Source organism: Hibiscus syriacus, unplaced genomic scaffold, assembly GCF_006381635.1.
Source record: "Hibiscus syriacus cultivar Baekdansim isolate YM2019G1 unplaced genomic scaffold, ASM638163v2 tig00116925_pilon, whole genome shotgun sequence".
NCBI classification, from domain to species: Eukaryota; Viridiplantae; Streptophyta; class Magnoliopsida; order Malvales; family Malvaceae; genus Hibiscus; species Hibiscus syriacus.
The window spans coordinates 195,638-218,629 of record NW_024063474.1 but is presented as its reverse complement, the minus strand read 5'-3'; the positions used below and the strand labels follow the sequence as shown (position 1 = coordinate 218,629).

At 34.6% G+C, this 22,992-nt stretch overlaps 1 protein-coding gene and 1 pseudogene across 2 annotated transcripts; both read left to right on the top strand.

The window, feature by feature from the left end:
- The first annotated feature begins 2,416 nt into the window (after nucleotides 1-2,416).
- LOC120187969 lies at nucleotides 2,417-12,137 on the top strand (annotated as a pseudogene).
- A 462-nt stretch (nucleotides 12,138-12,599) lies between these two features.
- On the top strand, nucleotides 12,600-22,515 carry LOC120187970 (DCN1-like protein 1). 2 transcript variants are annotated; one of them, XM_039191548.1, is made up of 11 exons: nucleotides 12,606-12,789; nucleotides 13,479-13,540; nucleotides 18,170-18,306; nucleotides 18,646-18,704; nucleotides 18,842-18,865; nucleotides 19,502-19,584; nucleotides 19,702-19,766; nucleotides 20,123-20,172; nucleotides 20,566-20,667; nucleotides 21,176-21,235; nucleotides 22,207-22,515. In XM_039191548.1, the coding sequence occupies exons 1-11, from the start codon at nucleotides 12,787-12,789 to the stop codon at nucleotides 22,342-22,344; spliced, it is 783 nt and encodes a 260-aa protein (XP_039047479.1). In that variant the 5' UTR covers nucleotides 12,606-12,786; the 3' UTR covers nucleotides 22,345-22,515. The 2 variants fall into 2 exon arrangements, with proteins under 2 accessions (XP_039047480.1, XP_039047479.1); XM_039191549.1 differs by lacking the exon at nucleotides 18,842-18,865 and having other exon boundaries at nucleotides 12,600-12,789.
- Nucleotides 22,516-22,992: the final 477 nt, after the last annotated feature.

The following is a 22,992-nucleotide window of genomic DNA, read 5'->3' as shown; positions in this document are numbered from 1 at the left end:
CTTATATTATTGCTAAGCAAACCAAACAGTATAATACAACATTATCAGAGTAATGCTACATTCTAGTAATCTTATTCCTAAGGGGGTGTTTGGATCAAATAATGTGGGATTCCCATGGGAATGAATCCACATTCTCGGGAATCTCATTCCCGGTAATGTTTTATTACCAATAGTAGATTTTTTTGGGTATATTACTGGGAATGTCATTACCTCCATTTCCTTATGTATTGTTGGATTACCGGCGTTTTGGACTAAAATGCCCTTAATTTTTTTTCCAAAAATATATGAATAATAAAAATTCTACGAAGGTTAAATTACAAATTTGTCCTTAAACTATTTTAGATTTACAAAAAAAGTCTATAATTAAAATTATATGAAGTGCAGGGGTTAAAATAAAATTTTACCCTTTCATTAAACCTTTTTATATTTTTAATTTTATAATATATATATATATATATATATATATATATATTATGAATTTAAATTTTTTAAAGAAAATATATAAATATTTTCTAACTTGTTAAAAAATATATAGTAAGGATAATTTGGTCAAATATACATTCCAATAATATTTTATTCCTTTAACCAAATACGGTAATCTTACATTCTTACTAAATCAACCAAACACAAAATACAACATTCACATTAATCTTATTCCCTGGTAATCTTACATTCCAACTGGTAATCTTACATTCCGTGAACCAAACGCACCCTAAAGGTAATCTTACATTCCGTGAACCAAATGCACTCTTAAAAGTTCATAGTCATTTAGCTCTTATTTCTAAACTCTCATATACCATACAGTGACAGATCCATAAATTTAAAAATGGAGGTCCAAAGTAGTATATGTTCTAGAGTCTCTCAACCATTTAATAACAAACTCTCAAATACACTATACATTCATTGGTGCTCGAACCATAACAACCATCCTTTTAAACACATGACAATTTTTGGAGTTCAAAATATGAAGTATACAGAATTTAAGGACTAATGAAATAATTTCATCACTTCCGAACACGTTCACGAATGTTTTAAAATAAATAAATAAGTTTACATAAGTTAAACGAACATATTAACAAATGTTAAACAAATCGAATACAAATACCTTAAAGAATAAATAAACAAATACAAATGTTATAGTAAAAATTCAAACAAACACAAATCAAATATAAAGACTTATACTAAAACTAAACAAACAAATCTAAATAAAATTTTACTCGTTTAAACTCGAACAAAATGAAAACAAAGAGAAAATAAAACAATAATAAAAAAGAAGAAAATCGTTACAGGAAGTAGTTTTTAAAGAATGGATTTGGATATATTTTTTAATATAATATTATTAATTTATTTTTGATAAATATGAAATGAATATAATATATTATTTGTTTAAAGCCTCTCAATCATAATATAATAAATAGTTATATCATTATATACATTGTACTCAAATTTAAGACTACAAAAAATAACAATTAATCTTAACTACTAAGATCACATAGTGCGTATTATAATATATATTTTTTTTATAAATGTAGAGGTCTCTCTCTTGCAGGCTTTTCGGTCCTACATTTGGACCAACCAGAATAAATATTCTTCTATGTAGATCCATAGCATATATTATCCACAAAATATTTGGACCCAACTTTTCAAGGTATTTTGAACCATGAAATCCATCTCTTATCGAAGTATTAACGAGTACTTAACCAACAAAATCTATCTCATATGGACATAAATCTATTTACTTTAAATAATCATAATATATATAAGATCAATCATTAGTCATGTATATGTTACGTTTTAGAAAGATATAAACATTAATTTTAAAAAGAAAAAGAGGTCTTGATAAGTGATGACATTACACAATCTATTATACATGTATTTTGAAAAGAGGATAATGATATCATAACAAGTGGTATCCGTATTAAGGTGACTCTTTGACTGCTTAATTTCATGCCGAATATATCAGTAGGAGGGTAGGTAGGATGAATAATTGTATGTGTTGAAGGTGTCATGAGATTGAGTGAGAAAGAATATCACGTCTTACTTAGATACATAAAGAACATTAATTCCACATCGAAAAGAAAGAAAATTTTGAAGTTTATAAGTGATACGTTATATATCATGCATATATTTTGGAAAGAAAAATAATAACCCACTACATTTACCTATGGTGACACTAACGTATAAAGGTGATTGGTGTGTTGATGATATATATACATGGATGAGAATGAAGAACATAAATTGTCAAGGTGCTTACCTGGCTATAAAGCCGTCCATCCATATATTCCAAGAGATGGCAAAAGGTAATAAATTAACCATCTTCGTGGCTTAACTACCTCGTGAATCAACACAATAAACATACCCCCAGTACACTGCTCATTTATTATATATATGTAGACCAACAATGAGGTTGAAGATTATAGGAAAGAGGAAGAAGAATGAGGTTGAAGATGAGTTGCAGAGAGGTGGAGGAAGAATATGGGAGCCATGGTTCGGTGCTGGGTGGGAAGCCCAACCGCTGTGTCATTTATCCACCCAACCCTAGTTTTGTTGCTGACCATCTGGAAACATCAAACAACAACTGGTTTGCTCTTAATTCTTTTTCTCATATATGTTGGTGTTATGTACTAGTGTGTTAATTTCATGGGATGCTGCAGGTTTGTTAGGGCAAAAGTTGCAAGTGATTTGGTGGTGAAGGTTGGAGATTTTAGCTTTCACATACACAAGGTGAGCAACACGTATATACCCTTTATCTTTCTTTATTGAAGCATGGGATTCATCTTGGCATATGGAAACAACTAGAGTTCTTCATGGACGGTTAATCGTACCGTTTAACCTAAACAGTCGATTAATTGTTATAATAATCATGTGATTTTTCTAACCGTAATTTAATCGTTAAGAAACAATTAACCATTAATGGTTAATCATTATTAACGGTTTAGTTACAGGTTAACCTTCATAATTCATACTGCAAAAAATGTAGAACTTAACTCATATTTACATCAATGTAAGTAAATAAAATAAAAAATTGTAACACTTAACACATACACACCAATATAAGTGAATAAAATAAAAAAATGTAGCTCTTAATACATGCTTACACTGGTGTAATTATGTACACTCACAATATCTTAGTACTTAATAATAAATACATAATTATATTAGTGTAAGTATGTTTTACATTTTCAAATAAACAAAAAATTAAAATTAAAAATAATAAAAATATATATTATATTATTTTTATACAAATTCTATTAAAAATATATATAAATTATAAATAATAGAAAATTATATTAAGTTATTTGTGTAAAAATATAATAAATTAGAAATATAATTATAAATTTAATTTATTAACAACTAACCATTGGTTAGCCGTTTATCAAAATTCGTAATCGTAGTTTTAACCATTAACTATCATTTTAGCGGTTTGATTAACCAAAATCTTAGTATTAACAGTTCGATTAATTAACTTGTTAAATATAACGATTATACCGGTTAATTATTACAATTAATTGTTTCCAACTTTTTGAACACCCCAAGAAACAACTCGGTAATTGACTAAAAACTCTTATAACGTGAAAAATATGTTAGACAATAATTAAATACAACTCTTATATGAATGGATCTAACATTTGATTAATGAACTAACCTAGAGAGTTATTACATTTTTATTAAAAATAACACGTGCGAAGTACGCAAATCGTCATGACTATAAGTCATTATTTTGTTGAGTCATCTAACTATTAAAAGTTATAAAGTGATCTATCGATTATAGAACATTACTTTGTTGAGTCTCTCAACTATTAAAAATTATAAAATAGTTACATGATTATTCACATGTTCCAAAATTGTCATTTTCTGTTAAAAATTGGCGGTTGTTTGAGCTGAACGTTAACATGATGATTATGATATGCTAAAATCATATTTTTAATGATGTATATTGAAAACATCGTTGCATTCAAATAATGACTCGACAACATAATATTTCAAGCACTGACTCAACGTCATAATGCATACAAAGATTCAGAAGCGGGGCTAGGACAACGCAATGTGCGCGACGAAACATGGCCCCGGGATAGCAAGGGCCCAAAAAAAATTAGATTTATTACTATTGTTATAATAAAAAAGCAAACAAAGTATTATGGATCAGTGGTAAAATTTTTGGGCCAAAAACCACATAATCTGCGGTCTAATCTTGTTGAAGTCATATGGAAAATACCAATAATTAGTACTGTGCTACAGCTGTAAAGATTACCTCATTTTTTTAGTTAATAAAGTAATCTTTAAAAAATTGAGATTTAAGGGTCTCTTTTTAAGAATTTGCACAGGGCCTCCAACGTCCTAGCCCCGGCCCTGCAAAGATTCAATCTATAAAATACAACTCAAACAATTATGGGATCATGTTTTATCATATGCTAGTGAGTATGTTAACATCCAACTCAGACCATCGTCAATTTTTTAATAGAAAATGATGAGTTTGGAACATATGAATAGTTAGATAACTATTTTATAACTTTGAATAGTCGAGGGATTTAATAGAGCAACACCTTAGAGTCAATGAATCATTTTATAACTTTCAATAGTTGGAGACTCGACAAAACAATACCATACAGTCGGAGAATCATTTATATACTTTATCTGAATAATATTTAGGTTAAATCGTGTCATGATCTCATGACAAAATGCTATTAAAGAAAATTGAATATGAGATTAGAGTGAGTAAAATTCAAGTCGAATTGAAAAAAATAATTTTTTTTATTTTGAGTTGATTCGAATTGTCGAATTAGTGAGTCAATTTTTGAGTTTAGATAAAATTCGAATTTTATCCATTCAAAAATTAGAAAACCAAATTTCATAATGACATCATTTTTCATTTTTCGTTAAGTAATTTGCTTTAATCAATGCTTTACTTATTTCTTCAATTTTCCCTTCATTTCAAGTTATTTTTGACTAAATTTAAATCATATACTCCTAAATTATTGTAAAATACTTAAATAATTTTAATTCATATTTTTGAAAATATTATTTTCTTTGCAATTTAGTCATTTGATTTTCTCCTTTCTTAAAATTTTCCTTAGTTTTACTTCTATTTTTAACTAAATGTAAACTGCACAGTCCTATAAAACTATAAAATAATTATGTTATTTTGAATACTATTTTTAAAAATAAATATTCTTCTATAATTGAGTCTCTTAATTTTATATTTTATACAATTTGAACTGTATACTCTGTTCTTGTTATTTTATATTGATTTAATTTTAACTTCAAATTTATTATTTAAAAATTATTCTATTTTGTATAGCTAGCTATGGTTTCGAAAAGTGTGTATTTTTTTTAATTATAAGGAAGACTATTACAATGAAATACTAAGTGCGAAGGAAAGCAGGAACATAGAGGTCACGATGAAGAAGTGATTTAATCTCATGGGGCGGTTCAGTATAGGTCTGAGATTGTTCATTTGAAATAACAGTAGATTTCGCAAGGAAGTTTGATGCAGCATTAGCTTCACAGCGAATAAGAATGAATTTGATCGTCCATTGTTTTGATATGAGTTTTGCAATAGAGCGAACAAGAGCAATTGGGCTACATTTAGCCATTAGCGAAGACACGAGATTAAGAGCTTCAATGTTGTCTGTTTGGCATTGGAGACGTTCAATATTATGAGATAGTGCCAATTGAAGTCCTTCAAAAATCCCCCAAAGTTCGGCTTGGAGTGGAGTTGAGATTCCAACCGATTTATTAAAACCAATAATCCAATCACCATTCATATTTCGAATGAGGCCACCCATCGATCCTTGGGAGGAAATTTTATGTACCGCTCCATTTGTGTTAAGAGTGTACTAATCTGTAGGCGTGGACTTCTATTGTATAAGTTCTGGACGAGTAGCACCGGAACCAGTTGGGGAAATGAACGTCGCTGCAATGATATAAAGGGACCAATTTTTGCTTAGGGAGATGAGCTGGTCATTATGGATGAACAAGTCTGAAAATATGTAAGAATTTCTTCGCTTCCAGATCTGCCATGCTATAGAAGAGAAAAGGATTTTCCATGGGATGTTTGTGCCAGCAAAAAGACTATTTGAGTCTAGGTTCATTGTGATCCAATCAGAGACGTTAGTGTTGAAGAAGTTTGATAGGATTTGTTGCCGGATAATCAGTTGTCAAAGAGTTGCGGAGCGTTTGCAGTCACGTAGAACATGCAGTGTATTTTCATTAGCTAAGCCACATATATGACATAAAGGATCACCTGTAAGCTTCCTTGCACAACGATTAACGTTTGTAAGCAAGCAGTCTTTATAAGAAAGCCATAGGAAATATTTTATGCGCTCCGAGATAGTCATGCGCCAAAGTGTAGTCCATTTGATATCTTTGGGGTCCCAAAGATCCTTGGTTAGAAGCTCATAGGCAGATTTTACTGTGAACTCACCATGTTTACCCTGTGACCAGCAACAACGATCAGTACCAGCATTCAGATTAGGCGGTTGAACATTCAGCAGATTTTGTATCGTGGAGGGTTGGAGAAACTGTTGAAGCAGATTCCAGTTCCAGTTGCCATTCGACAGGGCAACATCACGGACCAGCATATTATATTCAACAGTAATATGCTCTTGTTTCCATTCTGAAAGACACCCAAGTTTCGGTAGCCAATTGTCGTGCCAAAATATTGTTGTAGTTCCATCGCTTATAGACCAAGATAAGAAGCTGTAGAACCTGTTCCAGACTTTAGATAAGGACCTCTACAAATGAGAGCAGCTCGGTCGAAATATGGAGGAGGAACAATTAGAGAGCACCTTATATTTTTGCCTAAGAAGCCTTATACAATAATTCTCCGTATCCAAAACGATGGCATAACAAAGTTTCATGTGGAATGCATCATTATGTGGCCCGAGAAGTACACATGAGATTTAAGCTTGTTGACTTTGTGGCCCGAGTAGTGACCAAATTCCTCCAAGATATTATCGATTAGAATTGCTTGTGCTACAATTGCTTTGGCATACAATACTAAGTCATTTGCAAAAAATAAATGAATGATGGGAAGACCACCACGAATTAGCTTAAAAGGTTTCCAATCGCCATTCTCAGAAGCAAGGTGGATACGATGTCCAAGCCTTTCCATGGTAAGAACAAAAAGGTAAGGAGAGATTGGATCTCCTTATCGAACTCCACATTGTGGTTTAAAATCATTGCTAAGGCCTCCGTTAAATTGAACCTGCATAGAAGAAGATGAAATACAATGCAAGATGAGTCGTGTAATTGCTGGTGGAAAGCCTGCTTCATAAAAAGTGTCGGCTATAAAGTCCCGGCGCAGACGATCAAAAGCTTTTTCCATATCCACCTTTATCGCCATCCAACCATCCTTGTCCTTTTTTGATTTCATGGAGTGAATGACCTCCTGATTAATAATAATGTTCTCCGAGATGCTAAGGCCTTGAATGAAACTTGTTTGGTTAGGCGCAACAAGTCGAGGCATAATTTGCTGGAGGCATTTGACAATGATCTTAGTGACCAACTTGTATAATACCTTACAAAGGCTGATAGGTCGAAAGTCCTTGAAGCTTGAAGGACTTGGGATTTTTGGGATGAGGGCGAGAATTGTTTTGTTCAACAGAGTATCAATGATATTACCACTGAATATGTTTTGGATCGTTGAGCAAACCGACGTGCCAACAATGTCTCAATGTTGTTGATAGAAATGTGAGTGCAATCCATATGCTCCTGGAGATTTGAGTGGAGTCATATCGAATAATAATGTCTCCTTGATTTCCATGGGATTTGGAATAATGTCTAAATTTTGTATGAATTCAGGAGGTAGAGGTGGAAAAACCCCGAGATGAGATAGGTGTCGTGTACCTTCTCACGAATCGAAACAAATTCTGGTAGTATGAACTGGCTTCTTACCAAAGAACATTTATGTCTGAGCACTAATCTCCGGTGGAAATTTGAAGAGCATAGATCCTATTAGTCCTCCTGTTTATAATAGTTTTTTTACGAAAGTAAGTTGTGTTCCTGTCACCAAATGTTATCCAATCCGAGCGAGATTTTTGCTTCTATAAGAGCTCTTCCTGATCAAGGATTAATTCAAGGTCTGCTTGAAGTTTAGTCTCAAGTCTCGAGAGATAAGCACTATCTTTTTTATCAAGATATCGTTGAATGCCCCTAAGTCTCCCCATAACAGTGCGTTTGCGATGAGAAAGTTGACCAAAAGTGTAGTGATTCCAGATTTTTGCAGCATTACTGAACTTGGAGATAGAATGAGTAATTGGGAGTGAAGGGTCCCAATTATCAAGTACAAGCTTACAAAAATCATTATGGAGGGTCCATCCGACAAAGTAACGAAATTGACCTTGCTGTCGCTTATTGGGGTGTTTGCCAATAGATAATAAGAGAGGTCTATGGTCAGACTTCATTCTAAGAAGATGGTAAACCAATGTGTTGGGATATGGGACCAGCCATTTATCATTACATAAACATCGGTCGAGGCGAACTGCACAAGGACCTCTATACCAAGCAAAGTATGGTCCTTGATATCCAAGATCATGGAGACTTGAATAAAAAACAATATTACTAAAGTCATCGTCTGAGGATGGGTTGTTAACACAACTTTTACGATCATTAGGAGATAATGCGACATTGAAATTGCCTAAGACAACCCAAGGCTCGTTAATATGATTGGAGAGCAAGTGAAGGTACTTCCAAAGAGTTCTCCTTTTATCAGGATTCAGACTAGCATAAACAAAGGTAGCAAGAGTGGAACGATTGTTGGAATTACAGTGGATCCGGCAGTGGACAAATTGGAAATGACTGAATAGAACATCTATTTGAATGTGATCATACCAACATATCCAAATGCCTCCAGAAAAACCATCAGCTTCTACTCTAAAAGATTTCGGAATTTTGAGTTGTGCAATAGCTTTATCAGCCGCATGACTGCTTATAAGGGTTTCAATGAAGCCTACAACATCCGGTGAATGATCTCGCAAATATTGTCGAGCAACGCGATTAAAATTCCGGTGGCCACAGCCTTGTGTATTCCACATAAATATGTTGAGATACATAAGTAAAGTAAAAATTGAAGAGAGAATGCAGAAGAGCCGACTATTCCATCATGGCCTCGGGGCCTTTGCTAGTTGCAGGAGGAATTAAAGCTTCAGTTGGGGTGCGGGGATTGTTTCCATCTATTAGCTTCAGGACATGATGTTTGTTAGGGTCGAGATTCTCAGCCGAGCTTAATCGTGGCAAATTGGATGAGGAAGCTCCATTAGCTGCTTTATGTGTTCCTTGTATGGGGTTTTTATTTAATGCATGTAGTTTGACGGGTTTACCTCCGAGGTGAGTTTGCTTCTTGGGGGCGTAGGGGACAGTTGGGGCTTTATTTGAATTTGTTGGAGCCTTATCCTTTGCTTTGTGTTTATCCGGAAGAATACTCTTTGGTTCAGTCAACGAGCTAATTTCGGGATTTGAAGGAGATACTAATAATGGCACCGTGGATTCTGCTTCAATCACTCTAGATTTTGATCGATTTTTCAAATTATTAGGGACAACTTCAAAAATGGGATTTGATTTTGCTATAATGGGGTTGGAATCATGAACTGATTATTTTGCAGAATTAACACTCCTAGAATTACGCTTTTTCCTTTCCACGAGCAACCATGGCCCGAAAGCTTCATCTGAAACTGAGTTTTCAGTAGTCTGAGGTTGCGGTGGAGGAATCTCGGTCATTGGTTGAACATCTCCCTGTGTTGGTAGTTGCGGACAAAGGTCTTTATGGTGACCATAGATGCCACAATGGAAGCAAACTGTGGGAAACGATTCATACTCTATAATTTGGAGGCGACCATTGATGAGTATTTTCGATACCAAAGGCCGATGAAGATTGAGGCTAACAGCTAGGCGTGCAAAACCCCCTGCAACCATTATCCGTTTGAAAATCAATCTTTATCACTGAGCCAACCTAGTTTCCAATAGCTTCAATGAAACTTCTTTTGTAAAGGGTTACTGGAAGACCCGATAATCGAATCCATGCCATGAGGCGGCTAGGATAGTCCTGGTTCGGCTGAAAGTCAATAGACCATGGCTCAACTATTAGATAATGCCCAAAAATAGTCCAAGGTCCTTCCGTGAGCACCTTTAGGTAGTCACCATGATCACTGAACTTCACAAGAAAATAATCATTCTCAATATCAATAAGTTTGAGAGGGTAAGAAGGTTTTCAGATACCGTATATGCGATTGTGCAGGGTATTATAACCCACTCTTCGTCCAAGAACTTTAACTACGAGCATTAAATCCATGCTTTTTACAGTAAGAGATTGAACACGTTTTGAAAAATTGATGGTTGGAATGCCGTTAGAGGAGCCAAGGGTGTTATCCTCTTCGAGTAGTTCAATATCATCATCTTCTAGATCAACAGTTTTAGAATCTGGTTGACCAGTAGTGGATTTCATCACAACATCCTTGTAAGAGACAACATGTGTGGAGTCGTCGCACTCCATCAGAGAAACAACACCATCTCTTGCCATAGTGGAAGGATCGAGCGAGTCTTCATCTCTTCGCCGCTGTTTTTTGGGAAGTCTGGGGTTGACGCTGGAGGCTTCAGAGGGTTTCATATCTCATTAGCGAATACCCCGAAAAGTGGGTATTTGAATAGACTTGTGTTTGCAAAACGAAGTTAGGCACATGGAGACAATGGAGCTGGCTGCCTCAAGCTTGTGCTTAATGACCTTCCCAGTGGAACCAAGACCTTTGAATACGTCGTCAACTTCTGCTATGACTTTAACGTCGATGTAATGGTGACCATCATTACTCCGCTCTATTGCGCTGCGAATTTCTTGGAAATGAGTGATGATCTTCACCATGGAAATCTCATTCCAAAGGTAGAGGCATTTCTCAGCTTTGCAATCTTATCATCTTGGAAATACACTTTTAAGGCATTCAAAAGCTGTGAATTCGTGTCACATTGGGCCAAAGAATTGCGAATCGTGAAGAGATGTTCCGACGCCATCGCTTGGAAGGCCTCGACTGACCCGAATGCTTTCACTCCAGGAGGAGAAAATAATAATGGGAACTCTAATGTAGGAGAATCAACCAATACTTGGTGGCTCCAAGACGTTTCAACCCTTCGAATCGATCATTTTATCCAAGTGATCGAGTCGATTCAACGACGATGGATGAAACCAGAGCTCGTTGGATCGTGTATAGCTCATTGGACAGCGAAATGGTTTCCCAAAAAAACATTTGTATTCGATGAACTGGTGGTACCGAAACATTTGGCCCAAAAGCTACAAAGAATTACGGTCTAAAGTTTAACCAACATGCTTCCGACGGAGAAAAATTCAGTTCCGTGTAACTTTCTACTTTGCCTTCTCAGGTTAGGATTAACAACGCAAATCGATTCGGCATTATCCGACAAACTCGAAACAAAAGTAGCTTCCATGTTGGAGCAATGTTCCGTTCAAGATCTCTTGGTTAAAAACAACGGAGACAGCGACACCACGCATGATGTCGGAATTGTGATCAGGGTGGTCCAAGCTTATGTTGTCTTGTCCCTGAAAAACTCTGGGGCAAGACTATGCAATGTTGGAAGGTTGATCAATGGTTATCTTGCTATGGTTGCAAGAGATGTTAACCTTGCAGTCGATGATTTCAAATCACTTGTCGGTGCATTACTGATAAATGCTCGATCGTCCGATAACAACCTCTATCGAGGAATTGACATGTACTTCAAGGTAGCATAAGTTGTTATTTTCAAATCAGTTTTTGTACATGCATCATTTTAAGTAAATCTGGAATCTTTATATGTAAAATGTGATACTTTTGCAGGCACATCCGAGTCTAACAGAGGAAGAACGAGCTAGTGTATGCACAGCAATGGAGTATCACAGATTATCGGAAGATGCACGCTGACATGCGATGAGGAACGATCGATTGTCGTTGAAGATCGTGACGAAGTTCGTGTTTCTCGAGCAAGTAATGATGGCTAGATCAATGTTGGCTACGAGGTCGAACGTTAATCCGAGAACAACGACCCGAAAGATGTTGAAAGTGAATAATAACAAAGCTCTAGAGAGGGGATTCACAACATCTAAAAATGAGATTAAAATGATAAGAAGAGAGGTGGAGAATATGAAGATGCAACTTTAATCCAAAAAAAATAACCAATAAAAATCTTAAAAGTAAAAATAAGCTTAAGATTCACTTTTAAGATGTAGTAAGCTTAATTTTTCACTTTTCTTCTAATGATATTTTTGCATTAATTTAGCTTTCAAATTTTTTTAATCGCATCATGTACTCTAAGCCCTAAACTCTAAATCATTAATCTTAAACCATAAACTCTAACCCTTACCTCTAAACCCTAACTTAAAACCCTAAACAATAATAAATATTTTAAACATCGATACAATTGAGCAACTCCGAAAGCTAAATTAATTAATGCGAAAATATCATAAAGGTGAAAATGATAAATTAAGTCTACTTTAAAGACAAAACTAACCCTTGAGCCTTAAAAAATATGATTATCACCATTATTCTTTTAACAACATATGACCAAAACAGAAACTATGCCATAGGTGGTGACTAAATAGTTAGTTTACCCAAAAAGATATTCTTCCGGTTTCAAAGCCAGTCCATTTGTTAAGAGAAAATCTTAGACAACTGGTCCCACTGCACTCAACACACAAAGAGATTAATTCCAAAACTGAAATCTCAATACCTCTTTATTTCCTCTGTAGAGCTTTGTCCAAGCTCTTCTAACAACGATTTTAGGGTTTTATTTTCCACAACAATATCCAAAATGGTTAGTTCTCTCTTTCCCCCTTTTTTTTACAGATTGATTTTGGGTTCGTTGGTTTATATTTGATTGCTGCTTCTTAATCCTATATAGAAACTGTTGATTTCACACGGTATTTCTGTTTTTTTATCTGTAACTTCTGTTTCTGGGTTGTTATGGATATAGATTTCTCTGTTATCAGGTTTGGGGGAAAAACATAGGATTTTGAGTTTTAGAAAACAATAATCGAGGGAACTTGCTGAAAAAAAAAGATTGGGTTTTTGCTGAATTTGAAAAAAGAACAACATAAAAGACAGACGGAAGAGAAACCATCCATCACTGTTCTGTTTATCTAGATTTGTACTGACTTATTTTCATTGTTCTGCATGGGTTTGCTTCAGGCTTTTTTTCTCTGTCTATGCTAAATTTAATGCACAAAGCTGAGTTGGTTTCAATATCAACTCTGAATTATTTTAAATATTTAGCCCTAATTTGGAGACATACCCAACTTGTTACCAACCTTTATCCCCATTTTCTTAAACTGTTAAATCTTGTTAAGTTCTCTTCATTATGTGAGATGTTAACTCTAAGAGATGAACTTTATGACAAAACGATTTGTTATTTTTAAATGTTTTATCCACATAAACCTGCATCCACTTAGTGCGTGTTAAAATTTATAGCTTATTTCATGCGTATGATTTTGTTGTTTTCGACAGCACAAATCGGGCCGAAGTCATCGTGACAAAGTCCAGCAATTCATGACAATAACTGGTGCGAGGTAACCTCATATTCTTTGGTGGTTTATTTTCAAAATTATTGTTACCGTCGAAGTAGTTTGAATATTGACTGAAATGGTTTATGAGTAATGACTAAAAACAAGGATCAGTATTATGGAGAACTTAGAAACAGGATATTACATACTAATAACTATACTAGTTCCTTTTGAGCCTTCATAATCAGCCTTGGCATGCCTTTGGTGGATTTACTAACTGTTGAAAGTGAAGAATGCTGGATTTTAATCATTCATTCCTAACGTTGATTCCAAAGATCAGAAATCCTGAAGGTATAGAAGATTACAGACCGATAAGCTTAGTTGGCAGTCTGTATAAAATAATTTCCAAAGTCCTAGCTAGAAGGCTTGCGGCTGTTATTAATGTTCTGGTTAGTCCGTCTCAGTTCGCCTTCATTCCCGGAAGACAGCTACTGGACTGTGCTTTTTTGGCTAATGAAGTCATTGATGATTGGAGGAAAAAACGGAGGAAAGGTGTTGTATTCAAGGTGGACATCCGAAGGGCTTATGATTCGGTGGAATGGCCGATCTTGTTGAGACTTCTGAGAATTATGGGTTTTGGAAATAGGTGGATTTCTTGGATTGATTTGTGCATCTCCTCTGCTTCAATTTCTGTTCTTGTTAATGGTTCTCCGACTAATGAATTCAAGATGGGGAAAGGGTTGAGACAAGGCTGTAGTTTGTCTCCTATGCTGTTCAATATTGTTGGGGAATTACTGAATCTAATGTTGATTAAGGCTGCTGATTGTGCTCTGTTTGAAGGGTTTAGTGTTGGTAGGGCGGAAAATAAGTATCATTTGACGCATCTACAATTCGCAGATGACTTAATACTTTTCTGCAGGGACTCTTCTGCCCAAATTATGAATATTAGGAGAGTATTGAGGGTCTTTGGTTTAATGTCAGGCCTTCAACTTAATTTATCTAAGAGCAAGTTATTTGGAGTTAATATGGATGAGGAGGTTATAAAGGAATGGGCAACGATCGCAGGTTGTGGTGTGGGGGCTCTTCCTATGACATATCTTGGTTTACCGATAGGTACTTACAGAAACTCAGATCTGTTGTGGGAACCAGTTCTGCAGAAGTTCAATAGCAAATTAGAGGGCTGGAAAGCAAAATCATTATCGATGGCAGGGAGATTAGTATTAGTGAAGTCTGTTTTGTCGTCCTTGCCAATTTTCTTCCTCTCTATTTTCAAAATCCCTCTAAAGACTAACCAAAAGTTGAATTCTCTTATGGCTAAATTCCTTTGGGGGGACGATCCCTTGAAGAAGCAGATTCATTGGGTGAATTGGAAAATCGTGTGTCAACCGTATGAGGAGGGTGGTTTGGGTGTCCTGGAATTTTCGATGGCGAATAGAGTGCTTCTGGGGAAGTGGGTTTGGAAGTTTGCTAATGATAAACATTCTCAGTGGAAGAAGATGATATGTTGCAAGCACAATATTAGTAATTTGTCTCTTGCAATTAATAAGGCTGTTAACCCGTAAGATTCATGGATATGGAGGGGAATTGTGAATAATTATGAGAAAAAGGACGATATTGGGAATTGTTTGAGGTCCAATTCCAAGATCCAAGTGGGGAATGGTAGATTAATCGAATTCTGGAATGACATTTGGACAAATAATTTCACCTTAAAAGAACAATTTCCTAGGATTTATGCTTTATCGATTAACAAAACGGGGAAAGTTGTGGACTTTGGCTGTTATGATAATAATTGTTGGAGTTGGAATATTTGTCTGAGGAGAAATTTATGCGATTGGGAATTGGATCAATTTTTTTTTTGATAAGAATGACAGGCCTCCTTAAAAACCTCCTTCTTGATCAAAGAAGGAGGAAAAGAGTGCCTTAGAAACTTTATTACTCCTCCGAAATTACATAAGATTTAACATAAACACCATACTGAAAAAACACAACAGACTAAGCTACTCAACAGAACCAAAAACCTAAACTCAAACGATAAAACGCACTGGAAACGACTAAACATCAACCAATTCCCATCTTTGCTAAACTATCAGCCTCCCCATTACTGTTGATAATATTGTTTTGATTGATACTGTTGATGATTTTCTAACTTGGTCAGGGAGTGGAGATGGTTTGTTCAAAGTTAAGGCCTGTAGATCAGCTCTTATTCGTAGCTCTGGAGGAAATTTTCAGTGGAAGAAATGGGTTTGGTCTGGATTGGCTCCCCCAAAAGTTGAAACATTTTTATGGCAATTATCTCATCACAAATTAACTGTTAGAGTGGAATTGAAGAAAAGAGGTGTTCCTTTGGAAGAGTTATTATGTCCTCTATGCCAAAAGGAGGAAGAAACAATTCCCCATTTATTTATGTTTTGTACTGTTGCTTGGGAGTTGTGGAACTTGTTCATCAATTTATGGGAGGTTAATACTGTTCTGCCCAAAGATCCCCCGTCTCTACTTAGTTCATGGTCTGTTTTGAAGGCTTCTTCTTCTATTTGGAATTTCATCCCGGGTGTTGTTATGTGGTCGATTTGGAAGGCTAGGAACTTAGTGGTGTTTGAAAAATGGAATTTTGAGAGATCTACATTGTTCTTCATTTGCATATTCAGGCTGGCCAAATGGTTTCTAGCTAAATTTCCTAAAGCTAACATCCAGGTAGATTTATTAATAGGAGATCCAAGGCTTGCAGATGGTTTAGCAGTTAATTTGCACAAGAAGAAGAAGGATCTGTGCTGGTATCCACCTCCACCTGATTTTTATAAATTCAATGTGGATGGGGCTGTTAGAAGTGATGGTTTGCAGGGTGGAATTGGAGGTCTGTTGAGAGATTCGAATGGCTCTACCGTGATCTATTTCTCTAAGCCTATCGGACCTGGTCCTCCTCTGTTTGCTGAGTTGAAAGCCATTAAAGAAGGAATTGATCTATTTCTACATTCGGATTGGGCGTTGAAGGGAAGACTTATTCTCGAAAGTGATTGTAAAACTGCAGTTGATTGGATTTTCAGGCCTTCTGAGGCTCCTTCGTTCTTCAGTTCTTTGGTTCGGGAAATTGGGGAGGTAATTTCTGGTAGGGATATTATGGTTAGGTTGATCCCTAGGGCTTGTAATTGGGAGGCAGACAAGTTAGCTAAGGAGGGGATATGTTGAATGTCCTTAGTGTTAGTGGTTATGTTTGGTATTTTATTTCGGGTGATGATGTAAATTATAGTTGTATGTAATTTTGGTTTATTAATATATTGAGTTACTCTTTTCCTCCTTCCGCTAGTTGCCTCTTCTCAAGAGGCAACTATGAGGGAGGTTTTTAATGAGACCTCCTATTCCTATCAAAAAAAAAAGAATGCTGGATTTTCCTTTTTCTTCATTTTTTTTCCAATGTAAGACTTGGATTCAGCCCATTTGCTTCTCTCTTATATACCTCACTGTCTTTATTTTTTAGCCTAAGGAGTCGATGATCTCAAAGTTTAACAAAGCATTGAAATACATTTTCTTAATTCAAACATGTGTCTTTAGTTGCCACAAATCTTGTTCATTTGAAATAGTGATCAGCGGTGCTGATATAATCATATGGACAATTGTTTTAGAAGTGTTCTCTTTGCTAATTGGCAAGAATGTTGTTTCTATTTTTGTCTTGGTCAGCTTAATAGACTCAATCAATGGGATGATGTTCCCACACAACTTCTTTTGCTTTTTGATGACATTGGTAGTGGTTGCTTCCCTATTGAATTATTGAACTAAAATACCGACTTTCTTAATAAATTTTAAGTAACTTTATCATTAATCTTTTATTATACTCCTATGCTAATACCTTCTGATTCTGGCCATTAAGAAAGTTAACTTTTCTAATTTTTATGTTGCCTTAACTTACCTGTTGGTTTACTTGAAACTTAATTACCCCTTCAATGATTTTTATGTTTATGTACATATAAACGTTCATGCTTTCAAACATGATATCTTTTGCTTCTAGTTGTATAATCAGTTTTATAGTCTTCTTTTTCTAAATTACATCCATCTCCATATGCCGTTCTTCTATAAAGCAAGCACCTCACATTCAAAATCATATGAATTCTATGCTTATTCACTCTAGCCACTTTTTGATATAAATATTTTCTGTACTTTCCTTTCTAAAGCATGCACTGTTTTAGGTTGATTAGGAAACCTGCCTTATAATCCAGTATTACACATGCATTTTTTAGGTTGATTAGCTACTTTTCATGCCTATTGTAAATACCATGGGAGTGGAATATCCCTTTATTATTGTTGATTATTAGTTGGAAAAACTAGATTAAGTATATTCTACTGTTATGGAGGAGACCTTACCATATATGCTTCTTAAAAGTACAAACTTTGCAGTAACATATAAAAGTCCATATGATCCTAGATTTTCAAAATACCCTTTAATCTTTGTTATGTATTTAAGAAGTATATGAATCATTTCTCTATTGTTATTTTAATGTAAGTTTTCTGTTTCCTTTCTAAAAGTTGAGCCTTTTCTGGTTGCTTCAGAACCCTATGGTCCCTATCATATTATCTAATTACATAAATTCCTTCTCAATTTAATAAACTTTTCATAACATATTCTGTAGTTTGTAATAATGCATTAGTGATGCTGTCACTTTCACTTCTATTGTTCGTGAATTTTACTCATTTCTTTAATTGCAGTGAAAAAGCTGCTCTTCAAGCTTTGAAGGCCAGTGATTGGCATATTGAAGGAGCTTTTGATTTTTTCTACAGTCAGCCACATATTAAAAGTTATCCTGATACTAAACATTTGGAAGAGCTTTATAACAGATATAAAGGCAAGCGCTTCTTCTAATTTTTTTCTCTCTCCCCAATTTGTACGCTGTACTTCTTATATGCCTTTCTTTAGTGCCATTGAGAAAATAGATAATACTATAAGTGTGCGGATAGAGGTTTGCCGTATTTTCTTTCTTTGTTTTAGGATTGTAGATGCAAGATTGACAGAGAATGCCAATGAATTCTCTTGTTTATTGGAGATATTGATATTTTTTAAGATTTTGGTTTTGTGAAATCTATGAAGTCACTATCCACTACTTACTTTCCATTTATTAATACCTCGTCTGTATGTATTAGCATATTTGATTCGTTTCATAAGAAAATTTAATTGTTTTGTTCAGATCCCTGCACAGATATGATATTGGTTGATGGTATTACTCTTCTATGCAATGACCTTCAGGTAGCCTTTGTTTTTTATCAATTAAGCATTGATGTGGCATTTTGGCCCATTCGCTTTGCTTTTCTATTATTTCATATTCAGATAAAATTATGTTTATTTCAAAATTGGGATGATGTGAGAACCTTTTTTTCTGACAGGTGGATCCTCAAGATATTGTTATGGTATGTCTGTATCCCGAAGCACAATCAGTTGTAGAAGACATTCATATGAAGAAAATTTATTATGTTTCTGCAAGTATATTATCTGCTTTAGCTTACGTTTTACCAAGGTTTCAAAGTCTTAACAAAAGGTCTTAGAATTTGGCAGAGGTTGTTGACTACTTTTATCTCTTTGCCACTTATCTTTTACAATTTACACTGCATGTTTGCATTGACCTTGGTATTTCCTTTTTTCTCATTGTGAATACTATTAGTTTCAAGATTTACACACATAGTTGTAGTAGTCTTGACAAATGGCTATAAATCTCTTTCTAAATTACCTTTTAAAGTACCTGGTTGGAGTTAAATGGTTTGCTATTTAGAGTTTGTGAGAGCAATGTTTTAACTCTAGCAGAAGCTAATGAGATAAAAGGATTATAAGGTTGAATTTTTGCTCACCACTTCTGGCTATTACTGAATTTCGATCTCTTATGATAACGACGAATGAAAATGATTACAGGTTTTGGGTACTTGAGAATATGTTCTACTAACACTAGAAAGTTATAACCTTGTAGGAGCTTTGAATTTATATTTACAAGCTGTTCCTATCTGATTAAAATATTTTGTAGACAGCTATGCTAATAATGCAGTAAATTGCAGTTAGTTCTTTCATGGCACATGAAGGCTTCTACCATGTGTGAATTTTCCAAACAAGAGTTCTTCACTGGGTTGCAGGCACTAGGGTCGGTATTTGTATTTTTTTGTTTTTCAAAATATTCTAATTTGAAATGGTATTATTGGACATTTGACCTACTCTGAAGAATGAAGATAAAGCTGAAAGAAATACTTTTTCATTGCAGGATAGATTCTTTGGAGAAGTTTCGTGAGAGGATATCATTCATGCGCTCTGAACTTAAAGATGAACGTACGATCAATGCTTTATAGATTATAATTTCTGTGTTCAATTAAAATTTATTTTAGCATTTCACACGCATATGTATACATACAATTAATTAGCTTGTCAAATAGGTTAGGTTTATTATTATGCTGTGACTCTAAAAGTAAACATATTATGTTGGTGTTGATGAACGTAATCAATGCTTTATAGATTTAATTTCGTTGTTCAATTAAAATTTATTTTGGCTTGTCCCATGCATATGTATGCAGACAGTTAGCTTGCCAAATAGGTTTGGTTTATTATCATGTTGTGACTCTAAAAGTAAACATATTATGTTCTTGGTGATGCGTGCTTGTTTTCATCTTTGCTTCTTTTGACTGCAGAAAAGTTCGGTGAAATATATAATTTTGCATTTGGCTGGGCAAAAGAAAAGGTATACCATGTTTCATACCAATCATTCCTAGTAGTAAGTTTTCTCTTGGAAGAGAGAGAATTCAACTAATCGACTGAATGGTTTTGGTAAAATTTGTTTGCTTGAATTTTTTTTTTGAATGGTGTTTCTTATTTTGTCAGAGGCTGTCTGCCTGACATGGTTATTCCTGTATTAGATCCGCTTTTGAATATTTATTGTTACGGAAGGCAAAATTTTGGCCTTCAGCTTCATTTTGTTTCTCTGCTATGTATTTAAAAATAAGTCTACTTTGAGCTTGATGATTTAATGCTTTCTGAATCAACTAGAATATCATTGTGCTAAAAGATGAATTGCCCTGATAGTAATGGGTACTTAAGCTGTATGCATGTACTAATATTTTATTGTCTGTCTCAGGGTCAGAAATCTTTGGCATTGGATACTGCTATTGGTATGTGGCAATTATTGTTTGCTGAGAAGCAGTGGCCATTGGTGGATCATTGGTGCCAGTTCTTACAGGTACCTTAGAAACATATTGTGTCTTTTCCTTCATGGTCATAATCACTAATTTGGAGTAAGAATTTGCAGTTGACCTGCAATGAGTTAAACTTTATTCTTTAGGTAACAGTTCTAAGGTATAATATTCATTGTTCAGATGTAAATTAAATTATGAACAGATATGATATGACATTTCTGCTGAAAAAGGTTATAATTCATTATTACAAAGGTTTATTCTTTCTTATGATTAAGTTGATATCGTAGGTAGTTGTTTTCCTAGGAATATCTTTACCATGAACTTTTATCTGAAAATTTGGAAATTGATGTGCTTTTTCATTGTTTCTTTCACAAAAGATTCAATTTTTGCATTTGGTAGTAAGCTCCATAAAATTGCATGCACTATCCTTCTGCCTATCTAGGTTTTCCAGATATTATAATAGATTATGAGGTTTCTTGCATTTCTTCTGCATCAATCTCTACTTTTATTTGTTTTCTATTGCGTTTTATGCTATGATGCCATTCGAAACAGGCTCGGCATAACAAAGCAATCTCTAGGGATACGTGGTCTCAACTTTTGGAGTTTGCTAAAGTAAGTTATAAAAGCTTCAATATCACTTTTTCTTAGGCAGTCTTGCTTTCATGTACATTTGAATCAGCTTTATTTTGCCATCAACTGCAAATTATTAGAAAACTTAATGCTACTGCCCGACTATGTTGCACTAACTCTATTGTGTCATGCATGACTCCATTACTCGAGATCAAGTTACCCCATGTCGTAGTGTAGTGACTTGGATGCATTTGACCTTCTAAAGTAGCCAGGGCAAAAGAAAAGTAAATTAGAGTATACCTCTCAACCAATTGATATATACTGATCATCATCATTTTAACTTCTTGAAACGAAACAGTTACATAAAAGGAAAAAGGAAAGTTGTGAAGAATTGGGTTTGAATCGCACAGCTTAATTATTCTTCTCCCCGTGACCTCCGAATGATATCGATATAGACAATAAGACAGCCAAGAGATGAAAGCGCTTAGACAACTCATTTTTAGTACTGTGAGGTTGTTGAGCTGTTTGCTACCATTTTATTTCTTTGGTTGTCTAGGACCAGGAGCAATCGCTGGCACCCCTACATTTTCCCTTTTTTTTATTCATAATCTTAACAACTTTGATTTTATTTTATCAAATCATAAGGAATAAAAAGTTGGATTCTTTTGTTGCTAATCCATTTTCTATTTTCTGTTTTTCATTTTGAGCTTACGCTCTTTCCTTTTTGAGATTGTTCTTGGTTGTTCATTAGAATGTTTTAACCAGTCATTGTCACAGTTGATCATACAGTATGGTTTCATGATCTGACATGGAGTGTTAAAGTTTGGATATGAATGATGATTTGGCTGATTGTGAATTGGACTTGTGCAACTGATCACAATGTGTGCCGGATTCTAATGTGTAGCTGATGGTTTGAAATGTTGATGTGTGCCGAATTCTTATGTCAGGTTACTGCATGTAAATTGTGTACCAAATTCATTGGTTAATTCCTTTAATGTCGTATTGTGATGCAGACAATAGACCCTTCACTATCAAACTATGATGCCGAAGGTGCATGGCCCTATCTCATAGATGAATTTGTGGAATACTTGAACGAGAATGGCATCATTTCAAACAGCCAATCTATGACTGATTGGAGCGAAAAACGATGAACAGCTGCTGCATTATTCGTGAGATTTGGGTTGCGTAAGTCGTCGATGGTCTGAAAACAATATGCAGGATAACTTATGTTGTTTTTATATGAATTTCTGTAGTCAAAATGTACTCATTTTTACTCGATTGGATTGTTGATATTTGACGTTATATGCATTTTTATTTTTAGTAACTAATGCTAGACGGTGACTTAAACAAGCATAAATACATATTTAGCCTTCAAATTTTTCACATTCTATCAACTTGGTCCTTATTCAAAATTAAAATTATTTTCTATATTTAAGATTTCTTTCGTTCTAGTTCACAAACACGTGTCATCATCAATGGGAAAGATAGCTCATGTGGTCATGACGCCTGGTGGAAAAAATTTATGGAAACCGAGACTTGCACATAAAATGATCATGTATTTCTTTGAGCAATTTTGAACTCAATAATCCGATGAGATCTAAATTGGTAGAGTTTGGAATGCCCCTTGGACCATCTTTTCTTGCAATGTCTGGTGACGAGATCATCGTGGTTCAATCGACTATTGTTAAATGTTAGAATTAAAGTTTAAATTATTCAATTCTAAGGCCTTTTCTACCAATAAAACAAACAAAATTCGGCCACAAAGTGAATTTCTAGCTAATTATGAGCATAGATAACTT